This window comes from Aphelocoma coerulescens, chromosome 6 (genome assembly GCF_041296385.1).
Source record: "Aphelocoma coerulescens isolate FSJ_1873_10779 chromosome 6, UR_Acoe_1.0, whole genome shotgun sequence".
NCBI classification, from domain to species: Eukaryota; Metazoa; Chordata; class Aves; order Passeriformes; family Corvidae; genus Aphelocoma; species Aphelocoma coerulescens.
Window position 1 is genome coordinate 22587034 of NC_091020.1, and position 24421 is coordinate 22611454.

General features: G+C 58.7%; 4 protein-coding genes across 5 annotated transcripts; 3 read left to right on the forward strand and 1 right to left on the reverse strand.

Moving 5' to 3' along the window:
• Window positions 1-44: 44 nt before the first annotated feature.
• COX15 (cytochrome c oxidase assembly homolog COX15) lies at window positions 45-4601 on the forward strand. Its single transcript, XM_069019797.1, has 8 exons — window positions 45-319; window positions 817-939; window positions 1171-1357; window positions 1790-1957; window positions 2457-2538; window positions 2865-3019; window positions 3924-4037; window positions 4304-4601. Exons 1-8 carry the CDS (start codon window positions 78-80, stop codon window positions 4433-4435), a joined length of 1203 nt encoding a protein of 400 aa, XP_068875898.1. The 5' UTR covers window positions 45-77; the 3' UTR covers window positions 4436-4601.
• Window positions 4602-4649: 48 nt separating this feature from the next.
• On the forward strand, window positions 4650-6447 carry LOC138112528 (V-type proton ATPase subunit e 2). The gene is made up of 4 exons (XM_069019800.1): window positions 4650-4927; window positions 5007-5054; window positions 5272-5417; window positions 5680-6447. Exons 1-3 carry the CDS (start codon window positions 4650-4652, stop codon window positions 5363-5365), a joined length of 420 nt encoding a protein of 139 aa, XP_068875901.1. The 3' UTR covers window positions 5366-5417; window positions 5680-6447.
• A 669-nt stretch (window positions 6448-7116) lies between these two features.
• On the reverse strand, window positions 7117-12220 carry ENTPD7 (ectonucleoside triphosphate diphosphohydrolase 7). Its single transcript, XM_069019796.1, has 12 exons — window positions 12129-12220; window positions 11881-12048; window positions 11584-11789; window positions 11342-11492; window positions 10855-10958; window positions 10725-10781; window positions 10290-10438; window positions 10047-10213; window positions 8945-9269; window positions 8759-8844; window positions 8481-8642; window positions 7117-8327 (listed from the first exon to the last, which is right to left on the reverse strand). The coding sequence occupies exons 1-12, from the start codon at window positions 12134-12136 to the stop codon at window positions 8099-8101; spliced, it is 1812 nt and encodes a 603-aa protein (XP_068875897.1). The 5' UTR covers window positions 12137-12220; the 3' UTR covers window positions 7117-8098.
• A 494-nt stretch (window positions 12221-12714) lies between these two features.
• SLC25A28 (solute carrier family 25 member 28) lies at window positions 12715-16879 on the forward strand. Of its 2 annotated transcripts, XM_069019802.1 has the most exons (4): window positions 12715-13185; window positions 13284-13512; window positions 14320-14376; window positions 15781-16879. In XM_069019802.1, exons 1-4 carry the CDS (start codon window positions 12715-12717, stop codon window positions 16296-16298), a joined length of 1275 nt encoding a protein of 424 aa, XP_068875903.1. In that variant the 3' UTR covers window positions 16299-16879. The 2 variants fall into 2 exon arrangements, with proteins under 2 accessions (XP_068875903.1, XP_068875904.1); XM_069019803.1 differs by lacking the exons at window positions 12715-13185; window positions 13284-13512 and adding an exon at window positions 13527-13720.
• Window positions 16880-24421: the final 7542 nt, after the last annotated feature.

A 24421-nucleotide genomic window follows, 5' to 3' on the forward strand; every position in this document is an offset into this window, starting at 1 on the left:
CGTCATGGCGACGCCCGGGCGTGTCCGGAAGTGCTCGTCCCGCGCTTCCGGCGGAGACACTTCCGGCGTGGCTCGGGATGCTGCGGGCGGCGCGCGGCGGGGCCCGGCGGCTGCTGAGGGACGGGGGCCTGGGGGGGCCTGCACCGCCACCGCCCCCGCCACCGCCGGCACACGGCCGCCTCCCCCCGCGGCTCTGCCTTCAGCGCTGCCTGCTGCAGCAGGCGCCCCAGCCCGCCGCGCCGCCGCCCGCCGTGGGGCGATGGCTCCTGGTCTGCAGCGGTGCCGTGGCCGGTGCCGTGGTGCTGGGCGGCGTCACCAGGTGAGCGCGGCACCCCCAGCCCCGCCGAGGGGTTCCCTGGGGACAGCCGTCCCTGTCTGCCCTCCGGTCCGCCCCGCCGGTGACCCTGTGCGGCTGCCCCCACACCGAGACCCACCCCGAGAGTGCCCGTAGAGCTCTTCTCGTGCCTTCCCTTCCTGGCTGCAAGGGCACATGGCAGGATAGGGCTGGGAGTACCGGAGAGACTGTTCATAGCCTATTGATGCCACTTGTGGGGTAACTCTTACACATTTATCGTAATTTTAGGTCTGGTCACTCACAAACTCTCTGATCTCCATCCTGTTTCTAACTGTGAGCTAAAGGATTGTCTGAACAAGGGTTTTAAGGATTTTCAGAGTATCCTGACTTGGAAGGGACCCACAAGGACCATCAAAGTCCCAGCTCCTGGGTTGTTGTGCAGCCAACAGCTCTCGCTTCAGTTCAGTAGATTTGCCTACTGTCAGGGAGTGAGTTGTGCCTGTTCATGTCTCTGCTCCCAGGCTGACAGAATCAGGTCTTTCTATGGTCGACTGGCACCTGGTGAAAGAGATGAAACCCCCCCGAACACAGCAGGAATGGGAAGCCGAGTTCCAGAAGTACCAGAAGTTCCCAGAGTTTAAAATGTGAGTGTGCAAAATTGGAAGGAGGGTGGGCTGAGAGCATCCCTGCTGCAACTGAGCCGCTCAAAAAACTCTTGTAAGAAGGAAAATGTTTTCTGAAGTCTCTTGGAAGGCACACAAAGCCTGCCTGGTGGTGGCTCCTTTGTTCCCTGCCTTTCTCTGAGGAAGGTGATCCCGTGTCGTGCAAAGTTCAGTCCGGGGCTGTGAAACAATTGCTTTACTGTCCTTTAACAGCCTGAACCACGACATGACACTGGCAGAGTTCAAGTTCATTTGGTACATGGAGTACTCGCACCGCATGTGGGGCCGCGTCGTGGGCCTGGCCTACATCCTGCCTGCTGCCTACTTCTGGCGCCGGGGCTGGCTCAGCCGGCCCCTCAAGGGCTGTGTCCTCGCTCTCTGTGGGCTGGTCTGCTTCCAGGTGAGAGCTCTGCAGCTGCAGGGATTAGTGACAACATCTGAATATTTAAAGATCACCTAGTTTTAACCCCCCAACCAGGCATAAATCAGTTTTGCTAGATCAGTTTGCTCAGAGCTCTATCCAACCTGACTAGGGAAGAGGCATCGACAGCTTCTCTGGGAGACCTGTTCCAGTGCCCACCACCCTCACAATAAAGAATTTTTCCCAATATCTAATCTAAACCTGCCCTCTGTCAGTTTGATATCTTCTGATTCAGCATAGATGAGACAGTGAGATTCATGATAGCTTGGTGTCAGTGACACCATGACAGTGTGTCAAGTGCTGGTAGCTAGTTGAAGGTAGAGGAAACAAGTTGCTTTGCCCTCAATATTTATCCCATTTTAGTAGTTGCTGCTGCCCTGTCTGGCTCTAAGCCCTCTCCTGTTTTGTTAGGGGCTGCTGGGATGGTACATGGTGAAGAGCGGGCTGGAAGAGAAGCCAGACTCCTACGACATCCCTCGGGTCAGTCAGTACCGTCTGGCAGCACACCTGGGCTCCGCACTGGTCCTGTACTCTGCCAGCCTGTGGACAGGGCTGTCTTTGCTGCTTCCACGACACAAGGTATGGAGTGGTGTGTCAGGATTTAAAAGCCCAGGGCAGTGTCAGTTCAGAGGGCTGGGGTGTGGTGTGAAGAATAAGTGAAGGCTGATGGTGCTTCTCTTGTAGTCTCTGTTCCTGACTCTGACATAATATTTACAGAATACTTACGGTGTTACAAAATACCCATTCTGTAAACTTCTTGCTTATGGCACACTTGCTTTGGCATGTGCTGTTCCAGTCAAAAGTGATTAGTCTCAGAATTTGTGGAAGCTCAGGCAGGGCTGTGCCTGGCTGGGCTAAATGGTTCGTGCCAGTAACTGTCCAGGGGCCACTTCTGCACAGAGCTTGATTAGCTTGGTTTTGAGGGACCACTGAAGTGTGGCTGCTGTGTGGTGGTCTGTATATTGCCTCTGTAAAATACAGGCCAACCCTTCGGCCTATGTATGTAGTGAAGGATTTTCTTAGCAGCACTGGAAATGCCTTGATTATTTATTTTTCTTTGTTTTGTTTTGTTTTACAGTTGCCAGAAACCCATCAGCTCCTTCGCTTGAGAAAATATGCTCATGGCACTACAGCTCTCATTTTTCTTACTGCTCTTTCAGGTAAACCTCTTTCTTTCTGCTGTCCAATTTGTGACTCATTCCTCTCTGCTGGTTTGATTTTTTTCTTCTGATCTGGTGGGGACTGTGAGCAACCCCATCCATTCTCTGGGAAAACTGCTGCTGTCAGGGAGCTTACAGTCAAGAACCTCCTCACTGGTCTTTCCCAGACAGGTGGAGATGCACCTTTCAGCCTGCCTGTGCTGTGGGATCTCTGTATATGTTAAAAGAAATTCAGGATCAAGCTGAGCTCTTGAACGAGAGCTGTGCAACCTGGAGTGACACCTTTGCCTGCTCTGGTAGTCTCATTTTCTGCTCTGGAATTGCAGGTGCCTTTGTGGCAGGGCTGGATGCTGGCCTTGTGTACAATTCCTTCCCCAAAATGGGGGAGCGCTGGATCCCAGATGATCTCCTTGCCTTCTCCCCTGTGCTGAGAAATATCTTTGAGAATCCTACAACTGTACAGTTTGATCACAGGATCTTGGTAAGTGCTGTCTTCCTGATATGTCTGGGCTGCTTCTTGGTTGCCTCCTGCAGCCAAGCTGTCTCTTCTTTGGGCTGTGGTTCTGTCAGCTTGAGTGATTTCTAAGGTGTCCAAAGGGCCTGAGAGCATCTTACCAGTTTGCTTCTGCAGGAAGAGGAAGTTTAGCATTGTTACTTATTTTCCGTGTGGCCTTCATCCTTAAGGAGGTCTTCCTCCTGCACAAGTAACACACTTTGTTTCTCTGAGTCTCCTTTTCCATAACATGAGCTACAGTGTGGGGTAGCCCTTGCTATTGAAATGTCTGGGAAAGCTGTGTGAAATAAAACTTGGAAATCCTGATATTGAACACTTCCTCCAGCATTTCTGAACTTGTTTTGCACTGTAGTGCCCTATGAAAATATCTCAGCTAGTTAGAGCAATCCAGATATTAAATACCACTGGCAGCACTGCTGTGAACTAAGCTGTGGCTAAGACTAAAAAAAGAAAGATTAAGCTGGATCACCTGGGGTGACCTGCACAGAAAGATTATGTGGGTGAACTATAGCTGAGTGGTAGAAAAGAGATCAGTTTTCCAGATGACAGCTTCTACCTTCAGTTGTCAAGGTGACAGCTGGGGAGGCAGCAGACATAATCCCCAATGACTTGAATAAAGGAGAAAAAGCTGTTGAAAATAAAGCATTCATTTGGAGCAAAATAAAAGTCTCTGTAACTGCACTTAAATTTCAGGGTTGTTAACCTGATGGCGTGGGAGCTCTAGGATTTGGTCATGGCCATTAATATGTTTCTTTAGTTAAATATTGCTCACAGAATTTCTTTTACTGCATGGAAGGCACAGCCAGAGGCCAGTGCACCCATTTCCCTTGAACTTTCATTGAAGGACGGTTGTTTCCCTTCCCTTCTGTAGGGAATTGCCTCTGTCACAGCTGTCACAGCACTGTACCTCTTCTCGAGGAAGATCCCACTCCCACGAAGGACCAGGATGGCTGTGACTTCCTTATTGGCCGTAGCTTGCATGCAGGTACTGCCCTTTTTTTTTCCCTACTCCTTTGTAGCACATTCACAAGACAGAGCTGACCCCACTGGGATCAATGCTGGCTCCAAGAGCCTGAACTGAGAGATGGAGCTGCCTAGACCCCACACCTCACCATCCTGCATGCACACTCTGAATTTGGGGGTGGCAAGTCCTGGTGTAGCCATGAGCCTTTCTACACCACACTTTGTGCTGGGAATGGTGTATCAGCGGTGCATCCACAACTGCTCTTACCTCTTCTCCCTTCTTGGCAGGTGGGCCTGGGCATCAGCACCCTGCTGCTTTATGTCCCTACGCCTCTGGCTGCTACGCACCAGTCGGGCTCCCTGGCCCTGCTCAGCATGGCACTGTGGCTCATGAGCGAGCTCCGGAGAGTTCCCAAGTAACGCACCGGCGGGAGAGCCCTCTCGGGGAGCCGCACCGCCGGACCCAGGGGCGGCCGAGCCCCCGAGACCCGGGTGCGCAGGGGGATGTGCGCCCAGCCGGGCTGGCGCGGGAGGCGGCAGCGGCGGGTGTGAGTGCGAACTTTGTAACATAAAGGAGTTTTGTGAATCGGCTGTGTGTGGCTGGGTGCTCCTTTGCGGAGCGACGTGCGGAGAGATGCGGGGGCCGCGGGCCGGGGCCGGACCGAGCCGATCGGGGCCGGACCGAGCCGAGCCGAGCCGAAGGACTCCGCCAATGGGAAGCGACGGTGTCGCCAGTGCGGCGCGCTGCGGGCGCGGATTGGCGGCGCGGCGCGGCAGTGGGCGGGGCGGTGTCCGGTGCGGAGCGGCCATGACGGCGCACAGCTTCGCGCTGCCGCTCGTCCTCTTCTCCGCCTTCTGGGGCCTCGTGGGCATCGCCGCCCCCTGGTTCGTGCCCAAGGGGCCGAACCGCGGGTGAGTGGGGGCTCGGGGGGTACCGCGGTCGGGGGTTCTGGGGCTGGGCCTTCCTGTGTTAACGGCGGTGTCTCTGCAGGGTGATCATCACGATGCTGGTCACCACCGCCGTGTGCTGCTATCTCTTGTGAGTACCGCGCGCCGGGCCCGGTACCTTTCCCCCCACCTCTGCTGGCTTCACCGGGACCCGTGGCTGCTGCCCAGCTTCCTCCGCCGTGGATGGATAGGACAGCCCCCGGGCTGCGGCCCGCCTCCCTCCCGAGCCCATCACCCCCGGGACAGCAGCCGCTCCCGGCGCTCTGGTCCTGCCAGGGGGGCTGACGGCAGGTTGTGTCCCTTTGCAGCTGGCTCATCGCCATCCTGGCCCAGGCCAACCCCCTGTTCGGGCCGCAGCTGAAGAACGAGACCATCTGGTACGTGCGCTTCCTCTGGGAGTGAGCAGTCCCTGGGAGCTGGCGCCTCAATAGAGACCCCCGTCAAATCCATCACCGTGAGTGGGCAGAGAGCTGGGGTGGCAGAGACGTGCCTGCTTGCCTGCCTGTATTTGGCTGGGGAGGGAGCTGCAGCTCGGCCCTTGCTGGGCTGGGGGAAATGCTTTGACTTCTGTGCATTGTGGCTGTGGTGAGCTGGTCCCAGTGTGGGGCTGCTGATTCTCTGCTGGGCCTGAGCAAATCAAGCACTGTAGCTCTCAAATGTGTGGGAGCTTCCTCCTGAATGCAGTTTGGTGCTAACTTCGTTTCTCCTTCTCCCAGCTCTTGTAGCTGTTCCAGCCTCTACCCTCCTGTACCAGACAGCCCCCAGAGGTGCTGGGACAGAGGCTGGACCCGCTGCCCAAGCACACCTGGAGCACTGCAGCCTGGATGGATGGTTGGTTGGGCCCCTGAGCATGGCATGCAGCACCCTTGGATGAGGGCCTACTAATCCAGCACTAGGAGCAACCACGCTATCAGGGAGAGATCCCTGCAGCTGGCCCAATGCTGCAGTGACTGAGCACCATCCTGAGAGGGATCTGTGTGTGCTGCCAGCGGATCCTGTCCCAGCTGTGCTTGCCCTGTCCTCTTGGTGTGTTCAGTCCTAGCCCCCATGTGAAACCCCTGCTCATAGCCCAAGCTGCCCAGCTAGTTGCCCTGTCCCTGGTCATTACATCCCCTGGCTGCCCCTCTGCATGAGAAGGCAGGAGCCATTGCATACTCTGGTCTGGTCAGTCCTCTGTGGTGGGGGTGGGAGAAGGGAGGGCTGACCTTGGAGGAGCATGCAGACCCCCCTGGGTGATAAGGGAGGTGTTGGGGTCTGCTGGAGGGGATGAAAGGAGGGGGCTGTGTCTCCCACCTCAGCAGTGAGGCAGCTGCAGTAGTGTTTAGGCATCTCCACCACACCAAGATGGGTCCAAGTTCTGAGAAGAGCCAAGTAGGGCATTGTGTTTCAGGTTTCCCCTTATTTATCAGATAATTTATCAGTATTTATTTATTTGTCTGTGTTTAACTTGTGTTGTGGAAATAAATCCTTTTTCTAGTAAGTCATGCTGGAGGCCGAGTCACATTCTGCTTTGAGGCTGAGGAACAGTCTTGGCTTTATTCAGACATCTTTCCTTTCCCCAGCATGGTTCTTGCACCATGAGAACAAGGCTGGGATCCTCAGCTGTTGAGCAGGAGGTTTGGCAGCACACTGGTGAATGGAAAGTTTTATCCTTGATGCCACCTGTGCACTCATGCTGTGGGACCAGGGTCACAGGTAGGGAACTACATGTGCTAGAGAGAGAACTGAGTACCTGCCCAGCCTCTTGCAGCTGTGCTGGGGCCATTTCCATGGCTGTGCAGCAGCTGGAGCAGCTCAGCAGCCTCTGCCAGGCAGCTCTCTAAGACTCAAGTGGGGAATAAGGTAAAAAGCAGAGACCAACATCTTCCAGGGGCTCTGACTGGGCTTTTCCTCTTAGTAAGAGGGCAGCAAAGGATGCTGTCTCCAAGGATCCCAACAGTTTGGTTCAGGTCAGAGCTCCCCTTGCTGCTACCAGCTCAATTAAGCTCAGTCTTGCTGGAATCAGAGAACAATACTGGCAGGAAAGGAGCTCCATTGTTCACTGTGGCAGCACAAAGCAGCAGCAGTGCTGTGCAGACATGCAGCCCCCCAGCCACACCACCAGCCAGAGCCATTGCTGCTGGGAGCTGCTCACTAGGAAATGAGACCAGTGCTGGATGGCTCAAGGGGTTTGTTTATTGCTACAGGAATGGGAACAGCTGAGTTCAGTAAAAAGTGACAAACTTCATTGGACCATCGGTGGGGCTCCAGCCCCAGAGAAGGTTTGTGCCTGTGTGCACAGCTGCAGCCCCGACCTCTCTTGGGGCCATGAGCTGGGCTGAACTGAGGTGGCTCTCCCAGGGGCAGGGCCAGCCCATGCTCATGGAGGAAAGAACCACAAGTCCTGACACTGGTGCCTGGTAAACGTGTGGGACACCATGGGGCAGCTGTGCCCAGGAGGGAATGTGTGAAAGCAAAGACAGCCCACTTTGGTGGTGCTTCAAGAACCAATCAGTGAGCAGGGCTCAGTCTGGGATGTTGGATAGGACTGTAGGATTGTCCTCGGAGGGAAGACATGGCAAAGGGCAGGACACCTCTTCAGGAATGCTCCAAGAGGGGCCAGGCTGGGCAGAGCAGCCTGGTGGAACTCGTGGTTTACCTTGTTCCTGCAGTAACTTAGCTGGTGCCTGCTGTTCTCCAGACCTGGGCATGCCACGGCCTGCAGAAAGGCCACCCCAGGTGATGAACCACAGCACCTCACCAGGTTGCTCTGCAAACTGGTGGCTGAGTCATGGGGTGGCTCAGTGCTTCTGGCCAGAGCCCTGGTTTGGCTGCCTCAGAGATAGTGTCCTTTTTATCTGAGGAATCTGCCAGGGCTGCAGCCTTGAGCCTGCTGGTAGCAGAGGACTTTGCTCTACACCACACAGTGAGGCAAAGGCCAGAGGCCAAGGAATGCAAAGATTAGGACTGGGGCAAGGTGGAGAGGAAAGCTCTTGTGTCCATAGCTGCCTCAGCCCACAGACTCTGGTTCTGCTGCAGAGATGATGGAGTGCAGAGTTCGAGATGGTCTTCAAGAAAGAGTCCAAGCCCTTGTACCCCAGGCTGTCCGCCAGTCCTAGCTCTGCCGGTGCAGCTGGACGCTGGGTACCCCTGGCATCACGGCACGCTTCCCTGGCCCAGTGGCACCACCACCTTGTCCAGCCAGAGCAGCGTGTGCTGGGCCGAGCGCAGCTGCCGGCGGTGGATGCGGCGCAGCCGCAGGAGGTAGAGGACGATGGCCAGCGCCACGACCAGGATGCAGGCAAAAAAGAGATAGTGGTTGTAGACAAAAGAGAGGCGCAGCCAGGAGACGTGTGCTTGCCGGATGCTCTCCTGACGGAGATCCCTGTGGAAAGGAATGTCAGGACTGGCCACGAGATGCAGTGGGGCACTGCCAGGGTCCTGCCATGGTCCATACAGAGCCCTCACCCAGTGCAGTTACTCCTGCTCCTCCCCAACCACCCTTCCCTGCGTGATGCCATCAGCGAGCCAACGGTACCTGAGTGGCAGAAATCGCGTCTTGTAGAGGATGGCTCCCAGTGTCCACTGCACCTCCCGGTCGTACACCAGCTGGGCCGTGCGCAGGCTGGGGTAGTCCAGCGGGAACTGGAAGCCCTCGTGAAGGACTTGGTACATCCAGGCTGATTTGAAGCACTGATACCTGCAGACGCAGCACACAGGAGCATCAGCCAGACACTAACGACTGCACCAGTCCCTTACCCCAGCAAAAGCCCCCCAGGAGGTCCAGCCAGGGCACCTCCCAACAAGTCCATTTACTTCAGCCGGTGCTGGTCAGCATGCGCCGAGTAGAGGCCACCACGGAAACGCTGCATCAGCACCTCCCACCGCTGGCTGCAGTACTCCTGGGGGAAGGAGAAGTTGGGGTTCAGAGCAGAGAAACAGCCCTCACTCCCAGCACCAGGAACAGCAACTCCCCAGCCCCTGTGCTGGGGCAGCACCCACCTGGGCAGCAGAGGTGAAGGTGGGGGCACTGTATTGGCCCCCCAGGCGCAGCACATCCTCGGTGCAGTAGAAGAACTCTGAGAAGCCGTAAAACTCACTGTTGCTGAAGTCGATGGGTGCTTTGTAGGTCTCCACCAGGGAGGCATGGCTGCCATTGGACCCTGCCAGGAGGGGCTGCAGCAGCTCTGCACAGGCCTGCCAGTCCCCTCGTCCCCGCACGTACAGGGTTTGGCCACCCCTCACCACCGTGTCCTCCAGCCCCACAGGCAGGCAGGGGTCCAAGAAGGGCATTTTGGGGCTCAGCCCTGTCTGCTGGCTGTGCAGGCTGGAAAACAGTCCAGGAAGAAATGGCAATTGCACAGGGGGTCCTATACCATTTCCCAGAAGCCTAATCTAGCCCTGTCCCACATCCAGATACCCTCTGCACCAGACCAGGCTGTGTCCTCCTGTACCCTGCAGTGCTGGTGCCTGCCCTGCCACCTCTTGCTAAGGCTGAACTCGCCAGATCTGTCACGCTGGCCTGCAGCTACATGCTCTGAGCACCTGTAGGGTGCAACAAGGCACAGCCCACCCCACCCAGCTCATGGGGATCTGCACCTCTGCATAGCCCCTGGGGATCTGGAGGCAGGGTTTGTTCCCGGCACAGGAGTACCTGGGCACCAAGCCTCTCCACCTCTGGCGACAGCTTCATGTAGTGCTCTTGGAAGGAAAGGAGAGACAGGAGACAGGAGAGCTCAAGGTGTGGATGCAATGGAAAGATGTGCTGAGTGAATCAGTGGTGGAGGAGAGAAAGTCAGAGCAGGAAAAGCGAAAAGCCACTAGAGGGGCCTCCCTGTAGCCTGTCAGGAGGAGAGAAGGAGGAAGGCAGGGAGCTGTGGTACTGATAACGCCTGCCAGGTTTGGAGAAGGGCAGCAGCCAAGCACTCTGTGCCAGCCCAGGCACCTGCCGCTGCCACACAGCTGCTGCCAGCGTGGCTGTGGGAGCTGTTATCACCACAGGTGGCTCTTGAGGCAAATCCAAGGGGGAGAGGGCAGCATGAAGGAACCAGCACCCTATTTCACAATGCTCTAGCGGGGGCACCACTAGGTGAGGCAGCAATACCGGTTGTGCACATAAGTTTGGTTCAGCACATGTTCCTCATAGCGCTGCCGGGCAAAATTGCCCCCGAAGCCCAGGAAAGTGTTGACATAGACACGGTACATGTGGCCAGTGTGCTGCACGTCACAGCCCAGGTTGAATTCTGCCAGCAAGCTCTTAGCAGCTTCCTCCTGGTGACACAGATACATCCATGATCAGCAGCAATCCAGAGCAGGCAGGAGCTGCTCTCGGGGACCAGACACGCACCTGCTGTGGGGAGGAGACGGCTCCAGAGTCGGGCACTTCGTAGGCAATCTGCAGGGAGGCGCCTCCCATGTCTAGGATCCCAACTGTTCGTTTCCGAACCAGGGACTTCCCCTGGTCCCCCACCGCTACGGTGACCACTGCATCCTCCTCTGCAACCCACAGCAGCACATCAGCAAGAAGCAGGGCCTGGGGCAGCATCTTCTCCCTTCCACCATCACCCCCACAGCTGCCTCATGGGGATCCTCGACCCCTGCAGGCAGACCCCAAGGGCCACCTGCAAGGACCACCTCCCAAGTCCAGGAAAGTTTCACACATATAACAGGGGTCAGGCATTGTTGCCTACTCCAGAGGTTGATCTTAGCTACAGCACTGGTCCAAGGTCCAGCGCGGCTCTGCGCAGACCCTCCCAGCTGTTCTATGAGCAGCCAGACTCACCGTCCTCATGATCAAACCGCCCCAGGACAAAGTTGATGCCAATCCATGCATAGACACCTGCACAAGACAGAAAAGGTCATTACGACAGTATACTAAAGAGGAACAAGCAGTGCTTTGTGGCAGCTCCTACCTTCCTGCTTCCCTGAGATCACTTCTGCATGTGATTTGGAGAAGAGGAAATCAAACTCCAGGGGCACATTTCTCACCAAGTCATCCAGGATTGCAGCTTGCTGCCTGCAGGGGTGCAGGAGAGGGACAGATGCTGAGGGACCTTCACCAGCATTGCTGGTGAAGAGACCAGGAATCCCCGAAGAGACCAGGAAGCCCCACAAGTTCTGCTGCTGCAGCCAGCATGTTTTGGAGACCATAAACAGATCTATCTGTTTGAGATCCTCAGTCAAAAGCATCTCCTCTCAGCTCCCTCCCAGCATGCTCAAACCCTCCTTCTGCATCCCTCACCACTCGCCCCAACAATGCACCCTTTCCTTTCTCAATTCCCCCTCACAAGATTCTCGATTCTCCCGCAAGGCTCAAGAGCAGGCAGCTGTCTCGCCCTTCCTCGGGGCTGAGGGATCCCAGCGCATCCCTGGCTCGCCTGACAAGGGCCGAGAACTCACCGCTCGGGCAGCAGCCGCATCCCCGCCGTGCACAGGACGTAGAGCGGCGTCTCCTTGTGCTTCCGCGCCGGGACGTGCGCTGCCGCGAACCGCAGCAGAGGCCGCAGGTAGGGGGTGGCCTGCTCGGGGGCTGCCGCGGTGACGGAGATGCCTGCCGGGGAAGGCGGCTGTGAGCCAGCCCGCCCCGTCCGTGCGCGGGCGGCTCGGGGCCAGGACCGCGGCTGGAGAGGGGCAGCACGCACCGGGTTTAATTTTCTTGACGACGGGGCGGCTGCTCCGGTCCCTCATCTGCTTGATGTCCAGCAGGTCGTGGGGGTTCCCGTTGTGCGGGGGCCAGAAGTAGACGAAGACCCGGGACCCGCTGCTCCCGCAGTCCACCACCACCCCGTAATTAAGGGACGAGTCCTCGGTGTCGGTGGCCGCCAGGTCCTCCGCCCGCGCAAGGTACCTGCGGCACGGCGGCTCAGCACCGGCGGCCGGCGGTGACCCCGCTCCCCCGGCGGTGACCCCGCTCCCCCGGCAGCCCAGTCCCCGCTCACCTCTCGTCCCGCCGGAAGGCGCGGGGCGGCGCAGCCCAGCGGCGGGGCACGGCGGCCGCCAGCAGCAGCAGCAGCCCCAAGAGGAGGGCGAGCCCCAGTGCAGCCGGGCGCTGCCGCGGCCCCGGGCACGATCCCACCGAGCGCCACGACAGGCAAGAAACGCCGATCCTGAGGGCAGAGGCCACTGTTCAGCACCGGCGCCGCGCCGGCCCCGACCCCCCGGCCCGGCCCGGCCCGACCCCGCTCACCTGGCCATGTGCGCCCGCCGCCGCCCGCCCGCGCATCGCCGGTGTCGGCGCCGCCGCCGGCACCGGCGGACACGTCACCGGCCACCGCCGCCGCCGCGCCCCGCCGGCCGGAGCCCCGCCCCCCGCGGCACGGCGACCAATCGGCTCCGCCGGCCCTGCCGGGGCCGCGCCCGTGCCGCCCGACGATCAATCGCACTGGGCGGGGCGTGGCCCCCCTGCACGGGCGGGGGCGGTGCTCGGCTTCGCCCTTGCTCCCGCGTCCGACCTTCGCCGGGAGGCGTCACGTGGGGGCTCCCAGCGAATCCCGAGCGCCCAAATACACAGCACGCGCCGACGTCCGGAGTGGCGGGCTCGCCGGCCAATGGCGACTCTCCGGCCCCACGGAGAGGCGGGGCGAGCGGGCCAAAGGTCGCGGGCGCACCGGCCAACGCGCTGCGCGGCGGGGCGGGCCGCGAAGTTGAGAAACCCAATGGGCTGCGAGGGCCGGCAGGGCGGGCAGTCCCGGCAGCCAACGGGCAGCGCGCCCGAACGCGCCGGAGGGAGCCGCCGGCCAGTGGCGGCGCCCGAGCCGCGGCGCCGGCGGCCAATGAGCGAGGCGTGCGTGGGCGGTGCGCGGGCCGCCGAGCCAATGGGCGCGCTGCGCGGGCGGGCGCCGGACGGCGGCGGCCAATGGGCGCCGGGGAGGGGCGGGGCGGCGCGGGGCGCGGCGGGCGCGGGCCGGGGCGGCGGCGGCGGTGGCGGCGCGATGGAGCTGGGGGCGGGAGCGGGGGCGGGCGCGGGCCCCGGCGCGCGGGGTAGCGCGGAGTCGGGCCGCGTCCTGCTGCTGCTGATGGGCGGCGGCGGCGGCGCGGGCCGGGCGCGGCGGGGCGGCGCGGAGACGGAGGTGGCGCCGGGTTCCGGTCCCGGTGCCGGCCCGGGGGGCCCCGAGCCGCGGTCCCCGCCCGCCCCCGACTACGAGGCGCTGCCCCAGGGCGCCGCCGTGTCCACGCACATGCTGGCGGGCGCTGTGGCGGGCGTCATGGAGCACTGCGTGATGTACCCCATCGACTGCGTCAAGGTGCCGGCGGGCGCGGGGAGGGAGGGGACGGGGCGGGACACCGGGAGCCCCGGGCACGGTCTGACGAGCCGCCCGGGCGGGCCCGCCCTGTTTTGCAGACGCGGATGCAGAGCCTGCAGCCGGAGCCCGCCGCTCGCTACCGGAACGTGCTGGAGGCCCTGTGGCGCATCGCCCGCACCGAGGGCGTCTGGCGGCCCATGCGGGGCCTGAACATCACCGCCACCGGCGCCGGGCCGGCGCACGCCCTCTACTTCGCTTGCTACGAAAAGTTAAAAAAGACGCTGAGCGACGTTATCCACGCGGGGGGCAATAGCCATGTGGCCAACGGTACCGGCCCCGCCACGCCGGGGTGGGAGCGGGGTGGGAGCGGCAGGTTTGGCGGTAGGGAGGCCCGGTCCCGCCGCGGGGTCGGGGTGCCGTGGATGTCCTAAAGCCCTGTGCTCTCTCCAGCCATGAGCCAGCCGCACGGTGCCGGGCACGGAGAAGCACCGCTCCGCGCCTGCAGAGCTGCTGCCAGGTATCTGGCGTGAAGCAGGTTAGTGGCCCTGGCTCGGAAGGATGCTGGTGGACAGGAGCTGCCTGCAGACAAGCTGGGACTGGCCGCGGCCCCGTGGGTTGGCAGTGCCAGAGCTCGCCCCAGGAATGCCACGTGGTTTCAGAGCCGGTTTCGGAGCCCGTCTCGCCATGGTGCCCGTTACTTGTCTCAAGGACCTGCCACAGTAGGGACAGCATGGGGCTGAGGGGAGAACAGGGCACGTTGTTCTGCCCTTGGCAGCCATGCAGCGGAGTGCCAGCAGGCTTCTTCATGGGGCATGGGGACACTGACCATCCTAAAGCCTCCCTGCTAGCTGGTGGCATTGGCCTGTCCCCCAAGGAGTGGGCACAAATAGTCATGGTCACCCCTTGGGACTTGGCAGCCCTGTCACAATCTTCTCCCTCTCTTTCTCAATCTCACTCTGGGTGGGAACCCCTGAGGATCAGCCTGCCTTTTGGAGGGGAGATGGAGGCCACCTTCAGATCTCACCTTTTTCCAGGGGCCTCCTCCTGTGCCTCGGCCAGGGACTTGGGGCTGTGGTGGAGCCCCAGGGTCCCTCACCTTTCCCCCCCTCACATGTGGCAGTTCTTGTTTTGCAGGTGCAGCCGGGTGTGTAGCAACGTTGCTCCACGATGCAGCCATGAACCCTGCTGAAGGTAACGATGGTCCTGGCCTGCTGGGAAGGGGAGAATCAGGGTCTGCTCAAGCCTTTTGGGTCCCCTCTGTAGCACAAAGGGTGCTCTTGTTACTTGCCTGACTGCAAGGGTTCTTTGGGCGCCCGTGGCTCTGGCTAGGGACCCTGGTGGCTGCCTGTTAGGGACAGGGTAGGTAGAAGAGATTTACTCAGGAGCACAGCAGACTAGGAGCTGGGAGGACATGGGCCTTTGACCCAGGAGTTTGACTGGGAACTGTTACCTGGAGCAGGAGAGAAGGCAAGAGAGATGGGGTTGGCACTGCTGGAGTCATTCTAAGTGTATGGAAGCTGGGCATTGCTGTGGTGAGATCTGGGGAAGATGCAGTACAGTTGTGGGCTTGTGTTCAAGAGGAAAATTAGAAGAGTAGGGCACAAAAACATGCTAGAGAAGTTGGGAGAAGGGAGATCTTGTGAAATGTCTGGAAGATGCTGATTTTGGTGAGCCTGGTATATATGAAAAAAGCATAAAAAGTTAGTAATTTTATTAAGTCCATTAAGGTGGTGGGAGAAGGAGAAGCAGTGAGGAAAGGCCAGTCATGAAAGTATTTTCCCCTCTTAAAACTGGAGGGTTTGTGATAGTGCAGGCTCCAGCTGATCTGGGCCCAGCACAGCTCCTGCCTCCCCACTGCATGGCAGGGACCCCGAGGAGCAGGCAGCTGCCAGAGCGTTGTCATTCCTTCCCTGGAGCTGCTCTTGTCATGACTGTAGTAGTTTAGCATTGCATCATTTTTAGCTCCTTTCGGTCACATTGAAATGGTGGAGGTAGAACAGTGGCAGGCTGTGCTCTGGGCTCCCTTGTCCTGCTCTTGGATGTGTTAGGGGGGTTTGGCACCTGAGTTGTGCCCAGGAGTGGCTGCATTTCAGCGGTGGCTGCTAACAATTCCTGGCTAATGGGCTCTGCAATTAGCTGTGGTTATTCTGGGCTGCAGTGGGGGTGGCAGGGGAGGGACAGTCTTAACCAGATCGAGAGCTGTCTGGGAAATAAAGAGACTGGATGCAGGGGGAGTTCTTCTGACTGAGTGATAGCTCTGCAGCAGTGGATGGGGAAGCATCAGTTGCAACGGGAGCAAGGGTGGATCTGGACTGTAAGCAATGGGGTATCAGAATATTCCCTGAGTCTGTGGCATGTGAGTGGCTTCATCGTGGTGATGTCTGTGTGACAGTGATGCCTCAGCAGATGTAAATGGCTGGTGTCCTGTCTGGAGACACAGGGGCACTGGTGGTTCGAGTTGTCTGTCTCCAGCTCTTAGGCCAGCGTGACCAAACTCCAAGCATTTGGAGGAAGCCTGGCTTTGTGTTTACCCTTCTCTCTCCTCTTCCCCTCCGTGCCTGGGTCCCGGCTGCTGCTGCCACCGCCTGTCCCAAGTGGTCAAGCAGAGGATGCAGATGTACAACTCGCCTTACCAGCGTGTGATGGACTGTGTACGGGCTGTGTGGCGCAACGAAGGGGCCGGAGCTTTCTACCGCAGCTACACCACCCAGCTCACCATGAACATCCCCTTCCAAGCCATTCACTTCATGACCTATGAGTTCTTGCAAGAGCAGCTCAACCCCCACAGACAGTACAACCCAGGCTCCCACGTGGTCTCCGGAGCCTGCGCAGGGGCTGTTGCTGCTGCTGCCACTACGCCTTTGGACGTTTGCAAAACACTGCTCAACACCCAGGAGTCCCTGGCCTTGAGCTCCAACATCAGCGGACACATCACAGGCATGGCTAATGCCTTCAGGACGGTGTACCAGGTGGGCGGTGTGACCGCCTACTTCAGAGGGGTCCAGGCGAGAGTCATTTTTCAGATGCCCTCAACGGCGATTGCCTGGTCAGTGTACGAGTTCTTCAAATACATCCTTACCAAACACCAGGAGGAGCGTCGGGCTGGGAAGTGAGCCAGAGCGAAACACTGTTCCAGACCTGCCTCACATCCCCTCCTGGTTTGTCTTCTGACCCCTCTCCCTTTTGGTTTGGTTTGTGTTGAAGAGAGGGGGCAGCGAAGCCCTTTGGGGTTTAGCAATGCCGCTTTTTGCCTGTGGCTGTTGCAGCTCTGCTCAGGCTGCACAGCTTGCTCTCTCCCGGGGTCCTCCGAGATGTCCCACTAGGAGCTGCAGCCCAGGTCACATCCCCTGGCACTTTGGTGGAGCTGTGCTCCTGTCCTTCCCTTAACCACAGCATCTCATGCAAAACTCACTCCTCCTCAGAGGGGAAGGTGAACGTCCTGCCCTGCCCCCGGCAGGGCCAAGCTGAGCTCGCAGTTGCCAAGGAGGGGGTGATGGCAGGATGCTGGGGGCTTTGTGTGGCTTTTGGCTGAAGCAAAGTATAAGCCGTGGCCGTTGTCTCGTAGCACGCACACGTGATGCTGACTGCCCCGGTGGTGGTGGTGGGTGAGGGGAGGATGGCACTTGAGGAGGGAGCCTGTAGGTTTGTTCTTGTTCCTGCTCTTGACACCTCCAATAAAATCAGTTCTGCTCTATCCTCATGTCCCATTCTTACTCCAGCATGGCCCAGCTCCCAACACTGTGCCTTTCTGACTGTGCCTACTGCTGAGCTCTTTTGATGGATGCCAGAGCAGGGAGGCAAGAGCGGTCTGGGGGTGCGTGTCTGGCCCAGTCACCCTGGCAGCATGCAGGGATGAGGGTGCCCCTATCCCCTTTGGCTCCTGGTCCATTGCCTGCTGCTAGTGTGGGTTGTGACCCCACAGGAGTAGCTCCGTGGCCAGGTAGTCCCACACCCTCAGTCTGGCTGGGGGTCCTTAGGATGCTTCCAAACTGCTCCAAATGGAGGTGTTGGCAGGAGGGGTTGTGTGTCAGGAGCAGCATAGGAATTTGGTGCTGAAGGAGGCTGGAAGGCTTTGTGCACCTCATATAGGAGATTTGGGTCTCAGCAGAGCTTTTGCCCCATAATTTTGAGTAATTGGACTAGTTTGATGCTTGTTGAACATCTTAAAATTGCTAGAAGTGCTAATATCTTTTCCAACCTAGTGGTAATTAGTAGAATAACTTTTTTTAACATGTTATTAGTTGTCTTGATACCAGTTTATTTTAGGGTCCCACCCAGGTATGGAGCTGTGAGCTGTGCACTAAAGTATTGCCTCATTGTGCTGACCTGCCCAGAGCAGATCTCTGGGTTTCTTGAATGAGGTGCTCATGGGTGATGCCTGACTCTCCCAGCACATTCAGGTGTGGCATGTGTCCCACAGAGCTGTGCCCGAAATAATTCCCTGGAGGAAATGCATTCACAGCTGTGGTATTTGCTGCTGGTGGGTATCTGGGTCGAATTGGGGCCGCTCCAGAAGATTTGCTGGCCTGGTCTGCACAGAACACTGCTGGAGTGGGCTGTGGTGAGGACAAAGAGGGGTTTTCCTGTGGCTGGAAAAGCTGCTGGGTGGCCAGGGGGGATCAGTGGCCCTCAGTGGCCATGGGCTCCAGCACAGCTGGGGGGCTGGAGGGCAGGGACCCCTGCACTGCAGGGCTGGGTGCTTGACACCCTGCCCAAGCCCCAGCCCAGCTGTGTATCCACCTTTCCCTTACACATCTCTCTTGCCCTGGCTCTGAAGGTGGTGAGGGAAGCTGAGTGACCACCTGTGGGATTTTTGATGGCTGCCTGGCAGGTCTGGATGTCCCTGGCACAGAGCAGCCAGTCACCCTTCTGCAGCCTGGGCCCACCTGAGTTGGGTGCTGTGCCCATCCTCTGCTCCCTGGCATGGGCTGCAGGCCCCTGGTCCCTGCCTTTTCTGCACAAGCAGAAGGATGAGAAACTCCTAAAGGACACAAAAGCCACAGGAGGTCAGGAACTGGAAGTTTTCCCACTTTCAGGAGCTGGGGCTTTAAGAAATAGTCTGAGTATTGCAAGATTTGGCAGCCCTGCAGCTCCTCCACCCGAGAGAGAAGCAGAGATGGCTGGGAGACACCAGGGCAGGATTAGGTTGGAGGGCAGGGCATTAGACAGGAGTTTACAGAAGATGGGTACAACTGGGCTCTGCCAGGACAGATCTCTCTGCCCAGGAGCTGAAAGCTGTTGGCAGCAGAGCTGCAGCTTTGCCTTTAGCCCTCACCGTGCACTGGGGCAATGGGGACAAACCCTGTGGAGGGAAAGGGATAAACGGACAAGGGCTGGGGGCAGATTCACACTGTTAAATCCATCAGCTGCTGGAAGAAGCTCTATAAATGTCAGTGGGTGATGGCATGATCGAAAGTGTCTCCAGGGTGTTTTCCAGGAATAACTACCCACAGAAGTGCTGAGGGAGGGAGTGAGACCCCCAGGAACAGGGAAATGAAAAGTCAGCACAGCCCAGAAATGCTGCTGTGTGAGCAACTGGCTGAAAGTGTTCCCCTAGCAAGGGCACAGCCTTTCTGGTGGCTCTGCCAGCTTACCCAGCAGCAGCTGGGTGTTGCCCAGTGCAGGCAGCAGCAGCTCTGCAGGGAATGGCACTGCCTGTGATGGGTTTGGCACTGCAGGGACAAGTAGAGGTGCCATGGGGATTCCCATATATGCCTTGGGCCAGGCCACGATGGACAGGAAAAATGTCCTGCTGCCATCTCTGAGCTGAATGCCTGTCACAAACTAAGGGCTGGCCGTGGCAGCGTGCCAGCGTGGCCTTGCCAGCCAGACTGGTTCCTCTGGCACCTTTGGCACGATGAGATGCCCAGGGGCAATGGAGTTATTGGCTGGTTCAGCTATGGCTGCTGCCTTTCCAAGGTCTGATAATGCCTCTCAGTGTAGCCACACTGCTCTGGGTCTGTCCTCTGGCCTCCTAGGTATTTGGCTGTGCTTCGAGTGAGATCTCTCCTCCTACTGCCTCTTCTGAGTAAAGAGACTATTTTTGGCTTTCCAGCAAGGAAGCAATGCTCAGCCCAGCAGAGTTTTGGAGACAATCCCTTTTCCTTTCACTTTCCTGCAGGATCTCCAGCCACATCCAGCACAGGCAGGGATTTGCTGCTTACTTTCTTGTGTCCAACTGCCCTTTGAGCCCTGTCCTGGGTTGGGGGAGCCCCACAGCCCCTGAGCAGGCAGAGCTGGGAAGCACCACTGGTCTGGCCCTGCTCCAGGTAACAGGTCTGGGGCTGCCACAGCTGTGCTATGGCACAAGCCCAAACTATTTCAGGCAGCCTGAGGTTGCCATGCCAGGAGCAGCCCAGGAGCCCCCAGCTGCCTTCCTGGGGTAACTGGAGATGACTGCACTCCTGCAGGTTAAGGGCAGAGCTGGGGTGAGGGAAGCTGGGGGCCGAGGGTTCATCTTACTCAGACAAAGAAGGGGAGATCTCTCCAGTGTCTGTCCTGTACCTTCAGCTGGGGCTGGTAGGCTCCTGGGCTGCTCCTGCCTTCATGACCCCACAGAGGGCACTGGGGTCCCAGTGCTCAGAGGCTTTTGCCAGCCCAGCTCAGGGGCAGGCAGAGGAGCAAGAGCACTGCCCTGGAAACCACATCCCTGTGCTGTCTCTGCCAGTACCCTGGGCTGCCCTGAGGTTTCCTGCCCCACAGCCCCTCTGCAGTGGGTGCCTGACAGCCCTGCTCGGTGGGAGGTGGTGGCTGGAGCCCATGGGGAGCAGAGAGGTGGGCTCCCAGCCTCCCTCCTGCCCCAACCCACCCTGGCTCTGGGATTCCTCAGGGCTCTGTCAGGCCCCAATAAAGTTGTACAAGTTCTCATGACCTCCCGGCCTCACAGCAGTGCCAAACGCAAGCGCCGGGGCTCCTGGACACAGAGCAGACATTGCCTCTGGTGGGCCTGGAAACCCCTTCTGACCCACTTTGCTGCCCGGGTTAAACTGAGTGACAGCTCTGGGCTAGGCTGGTCCCAGCCTGCGTGCCTCTGTGCAAGCATGGCACTGCAGGGAATAGCCTGAAACACTATTTCCCTTTCTAGGCAGGGAACGTACCCTGAAAGGTAAAGCTGAGGCTGAAAACCTGCTGTCTTGTCTATAGAGAACCACTAGAAGAAGCAATCCTCTGGGCTGGAACAGCTCTTGGCATGTCTGCTCTGATGGGGAGATACTGATAATACCCATACCTAGTGCAGGCTTATGTGTCAAATTCCCCCGCCACGGGACTGCAAAGTGGCACCCTGGCTGGAGCTGGGTGTGGGCAGGTGGCCTGTTGCACTGGGGAGGCGGCAGGGTGGGGAAGGAGCTGCTCTTGGGCTGGATGGGAGTGGCATGGGATGGCAGCAGGGGTCACTCTTGCAAGCGTCCTCCATTAGGGCAGCTCAGGCACGCTGTGACACTAGAGCTTGTTCTGGGATCATCCTCAAAAGCAGCTGAAGCGATGGCTGTTCCAGGAGGTTGGTAGAGGCTTCAGCCCTAATCTCCCTGGCCCAGCATGCCTGCAGATACTGCACTGGCAGCCCCAGAGAAAGCCTGCAATGCCCCCGGGGCAATATGGCTTTGGGACTGACATGGAGGACTCCTGGCAGGCACAGACCATGCCTGGCACGGCTAGGTGGTGCCAAGAGAAATGTAAATCCAAGCACCTTTGGGCGCCCGTTAGACCTGAGCAGTACATCAGCTGGCTTATTGCCAAGGGCTATAAAAAAGGTAGGGAATTGGGCCAATACTGGGCTGTGCCTCAATGTGGGACGCAACTCCCTCTGGTGAGGACGCAGCTGTGGCAGGCACCAGGCGCTGGACACCAGCAGCCGTCCTACGTCCTTGAGCAAGAACTTGCACGGAGGAAACACGTTAGCTGGAAGCCGCAGGCAGTGTCAGGGCATAAGGAGTTTTAGGGGAGCTCCTGGAACTAGGTGAAACGCATCATTCCGGGGCAAAAAAAAAAAAAAAAAAAAAAAAATCAGAGTTAAAACCTGCTGGGTCTCTCACAGAGAGAGACACGCCGGGTGCTCGTGCTCAGCTAAAAGAACGCAGCAAAGCATCGCTCGCTAGCAAGGGTCCAGCACGGTGGCTAGAGGCTGGGAAGGGACACTGGCCTCGTCCCCAGCTCTCCCGTGGCAGCGGGGCACGGGTGGGTGCGTGCCTTTGCTGCGTGCACAGCCCGCAGCGATGCTGCCCGGTGCAGCAATGCTCCCGCGTGGGTCGGGAGTCCCCCAGCTCCCGCAGGGCTCTGCCGGGGGGAGACACCCGCCTGCCCAGAGCCCACGCAACCCGCCCAGGCTCCCGATGTCCAGTCTGTCTCGCTGACCTTCCTAGCGGGGACACCACACCCTGCCCCGATGCTCCGCAGCCCTCCAAGCCTTGCAGGGGGACTCGGGCACCCCCAAAGCGAGCCAACACCAGCTGCAGAACCTCCTCGGCGCGGGACGGCGGGGACAGACGGTGTCTGTCACTCCCTGTCCCCGGGCACTGGCCGATAGATGGCGGTGGCGTATCTCGCTTGGGGACAGGCCCCGGGAGTAAGTGTCCCTGTCCCTGCTGGCAGCCCGGGGGACCTGAGGATCCCAGGCAGTATCCCGGGATCCCGCTGGCCCCGGCACTGCCCGCCCGCAGCAACCCCGGGCGCGGACAAGCGTCGTCCCCGGGGAAGTGTCTGTGGGTTTTATTGCCTAGGTGGGAGACGGTGGCATGATGCAGCCAGGAAGGGCTCTGGCAGGATGCAGGGGCAGCTTTGACCTTCAGCAGCACTCTGCCCTGGAGGGGACGAAGATTCAGTCCCCCTCTGTGGATGGGTCACCTGGATCCTTGGTTGAATCAGAGAGAATCCCTCGTGGGTCACCTGGATCCCTAGTGGCAGCACTGTTGCGGGAAGAAGGAACAGCTAAAACATGCAAGTCCCATCACCCTGCTCAGTCAGGTGTAGTCATCTTGTGATGCAGTGATTCATCCGAGGGAGGGAGACAGGTCCCTGCCCCTTGTGCTGGCAGCCAAGTAGTGGGAGAAAGGCTCACTGGAGGCTCCATAGCACAAGTACCAATATTTTCATTACCTGATCCATGGCTGGCAACGGCTTTCTTGGCACTGGAGAGTTCTTGTGTGACAACCCCATATTGCCATTGACAGGAGGAGCTTCCAGCATCTCCAACACCTGATGCTCCACAGAGCCCCAGTGCCCAAGCAGCCTTGGCAACTCCCAGCTCAAAGGCTGGGGTGGCTGCAGTGGGAAGCTCTGCAGAGCAGGAGCTGCCACTCCACATGGAGGAGCAAGAGCTGGGCACCCCACTAGCAACCAGCTGGCTCCCCAGGCTCCCAACCCAGGCAGCAGGAGGTGGCTATGATCAGGTTGAAGTAGATGGGACCAGAACCCAGGGATTCCTGCCCAGATCCACGGGCAGCCTGACCAGCCTCACTGGGAGCAGGCATCTCCCTCTGCATCCAGGGGAGCTCCTGATGGCAGCAAGTGGGTGGTGGAGACAGAAGAATGAAGGATAAGAGAGGGATGACCTCAGCAGTAGGGAGGGAGAGAGGAAGGGAAAAAGATGTCAGGAAGGAGAGGAAACCAGAGCATAACTGTGGTGCTGAAGAAGGAACAGCACAGCTTCTGTGTAATCCTGAGCATGATGGAAAGGCCACAGAAAACCACCAAGAACTGGGCTTTGGGTGGAGCCTCCCTAGGAGCCACTGGACAGAGACAAGTTCTGCTCATGGGCTCCTCCTTGTATAGGAAACTTGAGCAAAAAACACAACTGGAGCCTGCATACAGAGTGGGTCTGAGGCCTGGGAGTTAAAACCTAGCTGCCCCAAAAGTCCCTCCTTCCCTTTAAATCAGTGCACTTAGAGAATTCCTGTTTGAAATCAATCAGCACCTTCCCAGCTTGATTCCCAAACAGCAGTAAATCCCCCAATCAACCAGGAAGAAACACACGCCCCCTGCTCCTTGGTTATGGCCATCCCCATCCCTCCCTCCCTGATGTCCCTCCGGCCATGGCACCACCACAGCGGGACCATGCCGAAGGAATTTCCACCAGAGATTTCCCTGTGCCTCTCACCCTGCTGGAGGCATCCCACTTCTCCCTGGGGTGTGGGGGACAGGGTGCATCATGGGTGGGTGCTGCCTCCAGCACAGCCACGCGGCAACTTCCCTCCATTGTGTCTCTCCTCCGTGGGCAGCTGGTCCAATCTGCAATCTCCCACCATCTCCCTCCCACTGGCCTCTGCCGGCTATTCCTCCTCTTTGGAGTGCTCCACTTCCGCCACCCTGCTCCGGGCCCTCCAGTACCGCCGGCTCTTTGTGCTGTTTTGTCCTCCCGATCAGGAGCTTTGGGCGAGGCTCTGCAGAGGGATCCCTCCCACTAACCCCTTACCCTTCCGCCAATCTGAGCGGGTGGGACAGCTGGGATCTGTCCCAGCAATGGGGTTTATTATGGTGGACATCCAGAAACTTCCAGCACCATGCAACATCAGCCTGCAGTCAGGCCTCTTGGAATCCCCCGGCTGGGCGCCGTTCCAGCTCCGTGCAGGGAAAGAGGGGTCAGGGTTGTCACCAGGGGCAAGTGGGGAGAGCTCAATACTGACCTCACAACTATGGCTGGGTACTGTTGGTGCTGGATCATGCTGGTCCTGCCCAGCATCACTTCTTGCAATTCAGCTGTGGGCTCCCTGTGTGTCCTTTCGCTTTACAGACCTGTCCATGCTCTAGAGACTGACTACAGACCCGGGCAGCATGTCCCATGCTGGGGCTCTGGTCTCATCCAGAGGCTCTGGGTGCTGCTGAGATGCAGTGGATTTCTCATCAACTGCTATGTACTTTGAGGAGATGTGTTAAGGTGGGAACTCCTCTCACACACCCTGATTTTGGAGGAGCTGCTATTGTGGTTACGGTTCCTCTGGCTTGCACACTGAAGCATGAACTCACACGAGTCCCCTATCTTTGCAGACAGCAGTCTGGCAGAACACGGAGGAAAATGCAACTCTTTCCTATGGCAGAGACAAATCTCCCCAGCCTGACTGCTGCTGTGAAGAAAGAAAGCGCATTACCTTTGTTCTTGGCTATCCTGTTTCTACCCACGAGACCACAGGGCCTTAACCACTCATCTCCGAAAGCCAAGAGCAGGGCCTGGGCTTCCTCTCCTGCGACACCTTACTGCCATCCAGCAAACAATCAGCTGGGCGTGCCGCATCCTCTCCCAGCG

Coding starts and splice junctions, on each gene's coding strand:
- COX15 (XM_069019797.1), top strand. CDS start 78: ATGCTGCGGGCGGCGCGCGGCGGGGCCCGGCGGCTGCTGAGGGACGGG. Junction 940..1,170: donor AAGTTCCCAGAGTTTAAAAT/GTGAGTGTGCAA, acceptor GTCCTTTAACAG/CCTGAACCACGACATGACAC. Junction 4,038..4,303: donor TGGCCGTAGCTTGCATGCAG/GTACTGCCCTTT, acceptor CCTTCTTGGCAG/GTGGGCCTGGGCATCAGCAC.
- LOC138112528 (XM_069019800.1), top strand. CDS start 4,650: ATGCGGGGGCCGCGGGCCGGGGCCGGACCGAGCCGATCGGGGCCGGAC. Junction 4,928..5,006: donor CCCAAGGGGCCGAACCGCGG/GTGAGTGGGGGC, acceptor GTGTCTCTGCAG/GGTGATCATCACGATGCTGG. Junction 5,055..5,271: donor GCCGTGTGCTGCTATCTCTT/GTGAGTACCGCG, acceptor GTCCCTTTGCAG/CTGGCTCATCGCCATCCTGG.
- ENTPD7 (XM_069019796.1), bottom strand. Junction 11,493..11,583: donor CGTCAAGAAAATTAAACCCG/GTGCGTGCTGCC, acceptor CTTCCCCGGCAG/GCATCTCCGTCACCGCGGCA. Junction 8,328..8,480: donor ACGCGATTTCTGCCACTCAG/GTACCGTTGGCT, acceptor TCCTTTCCACAG/GGATCTCCGTCAGGAGAGCA.
- SLC25A28 (XM_069019802.1), top strand. CDS start 12,715: ATGAGCGAGGCGTGCGTGGGCGGTGCGCGGGCCGCCGAGCCAATGGGC. Junction 13,513..14,319: donor CAATAGCCATGTGGCCAACG/GTACCGGCCCCG, acceptor CTTGTTTTGCAG/GTGCAGCCGGGTGTGTAGCA. Junction 14,377..15,780: donor AGCCATGAACCCTGCTGAAG/GTAACGATGGTC, acceptor GCCTGTCCCAAG/TGGTCAAGCAGAGGATGCAG.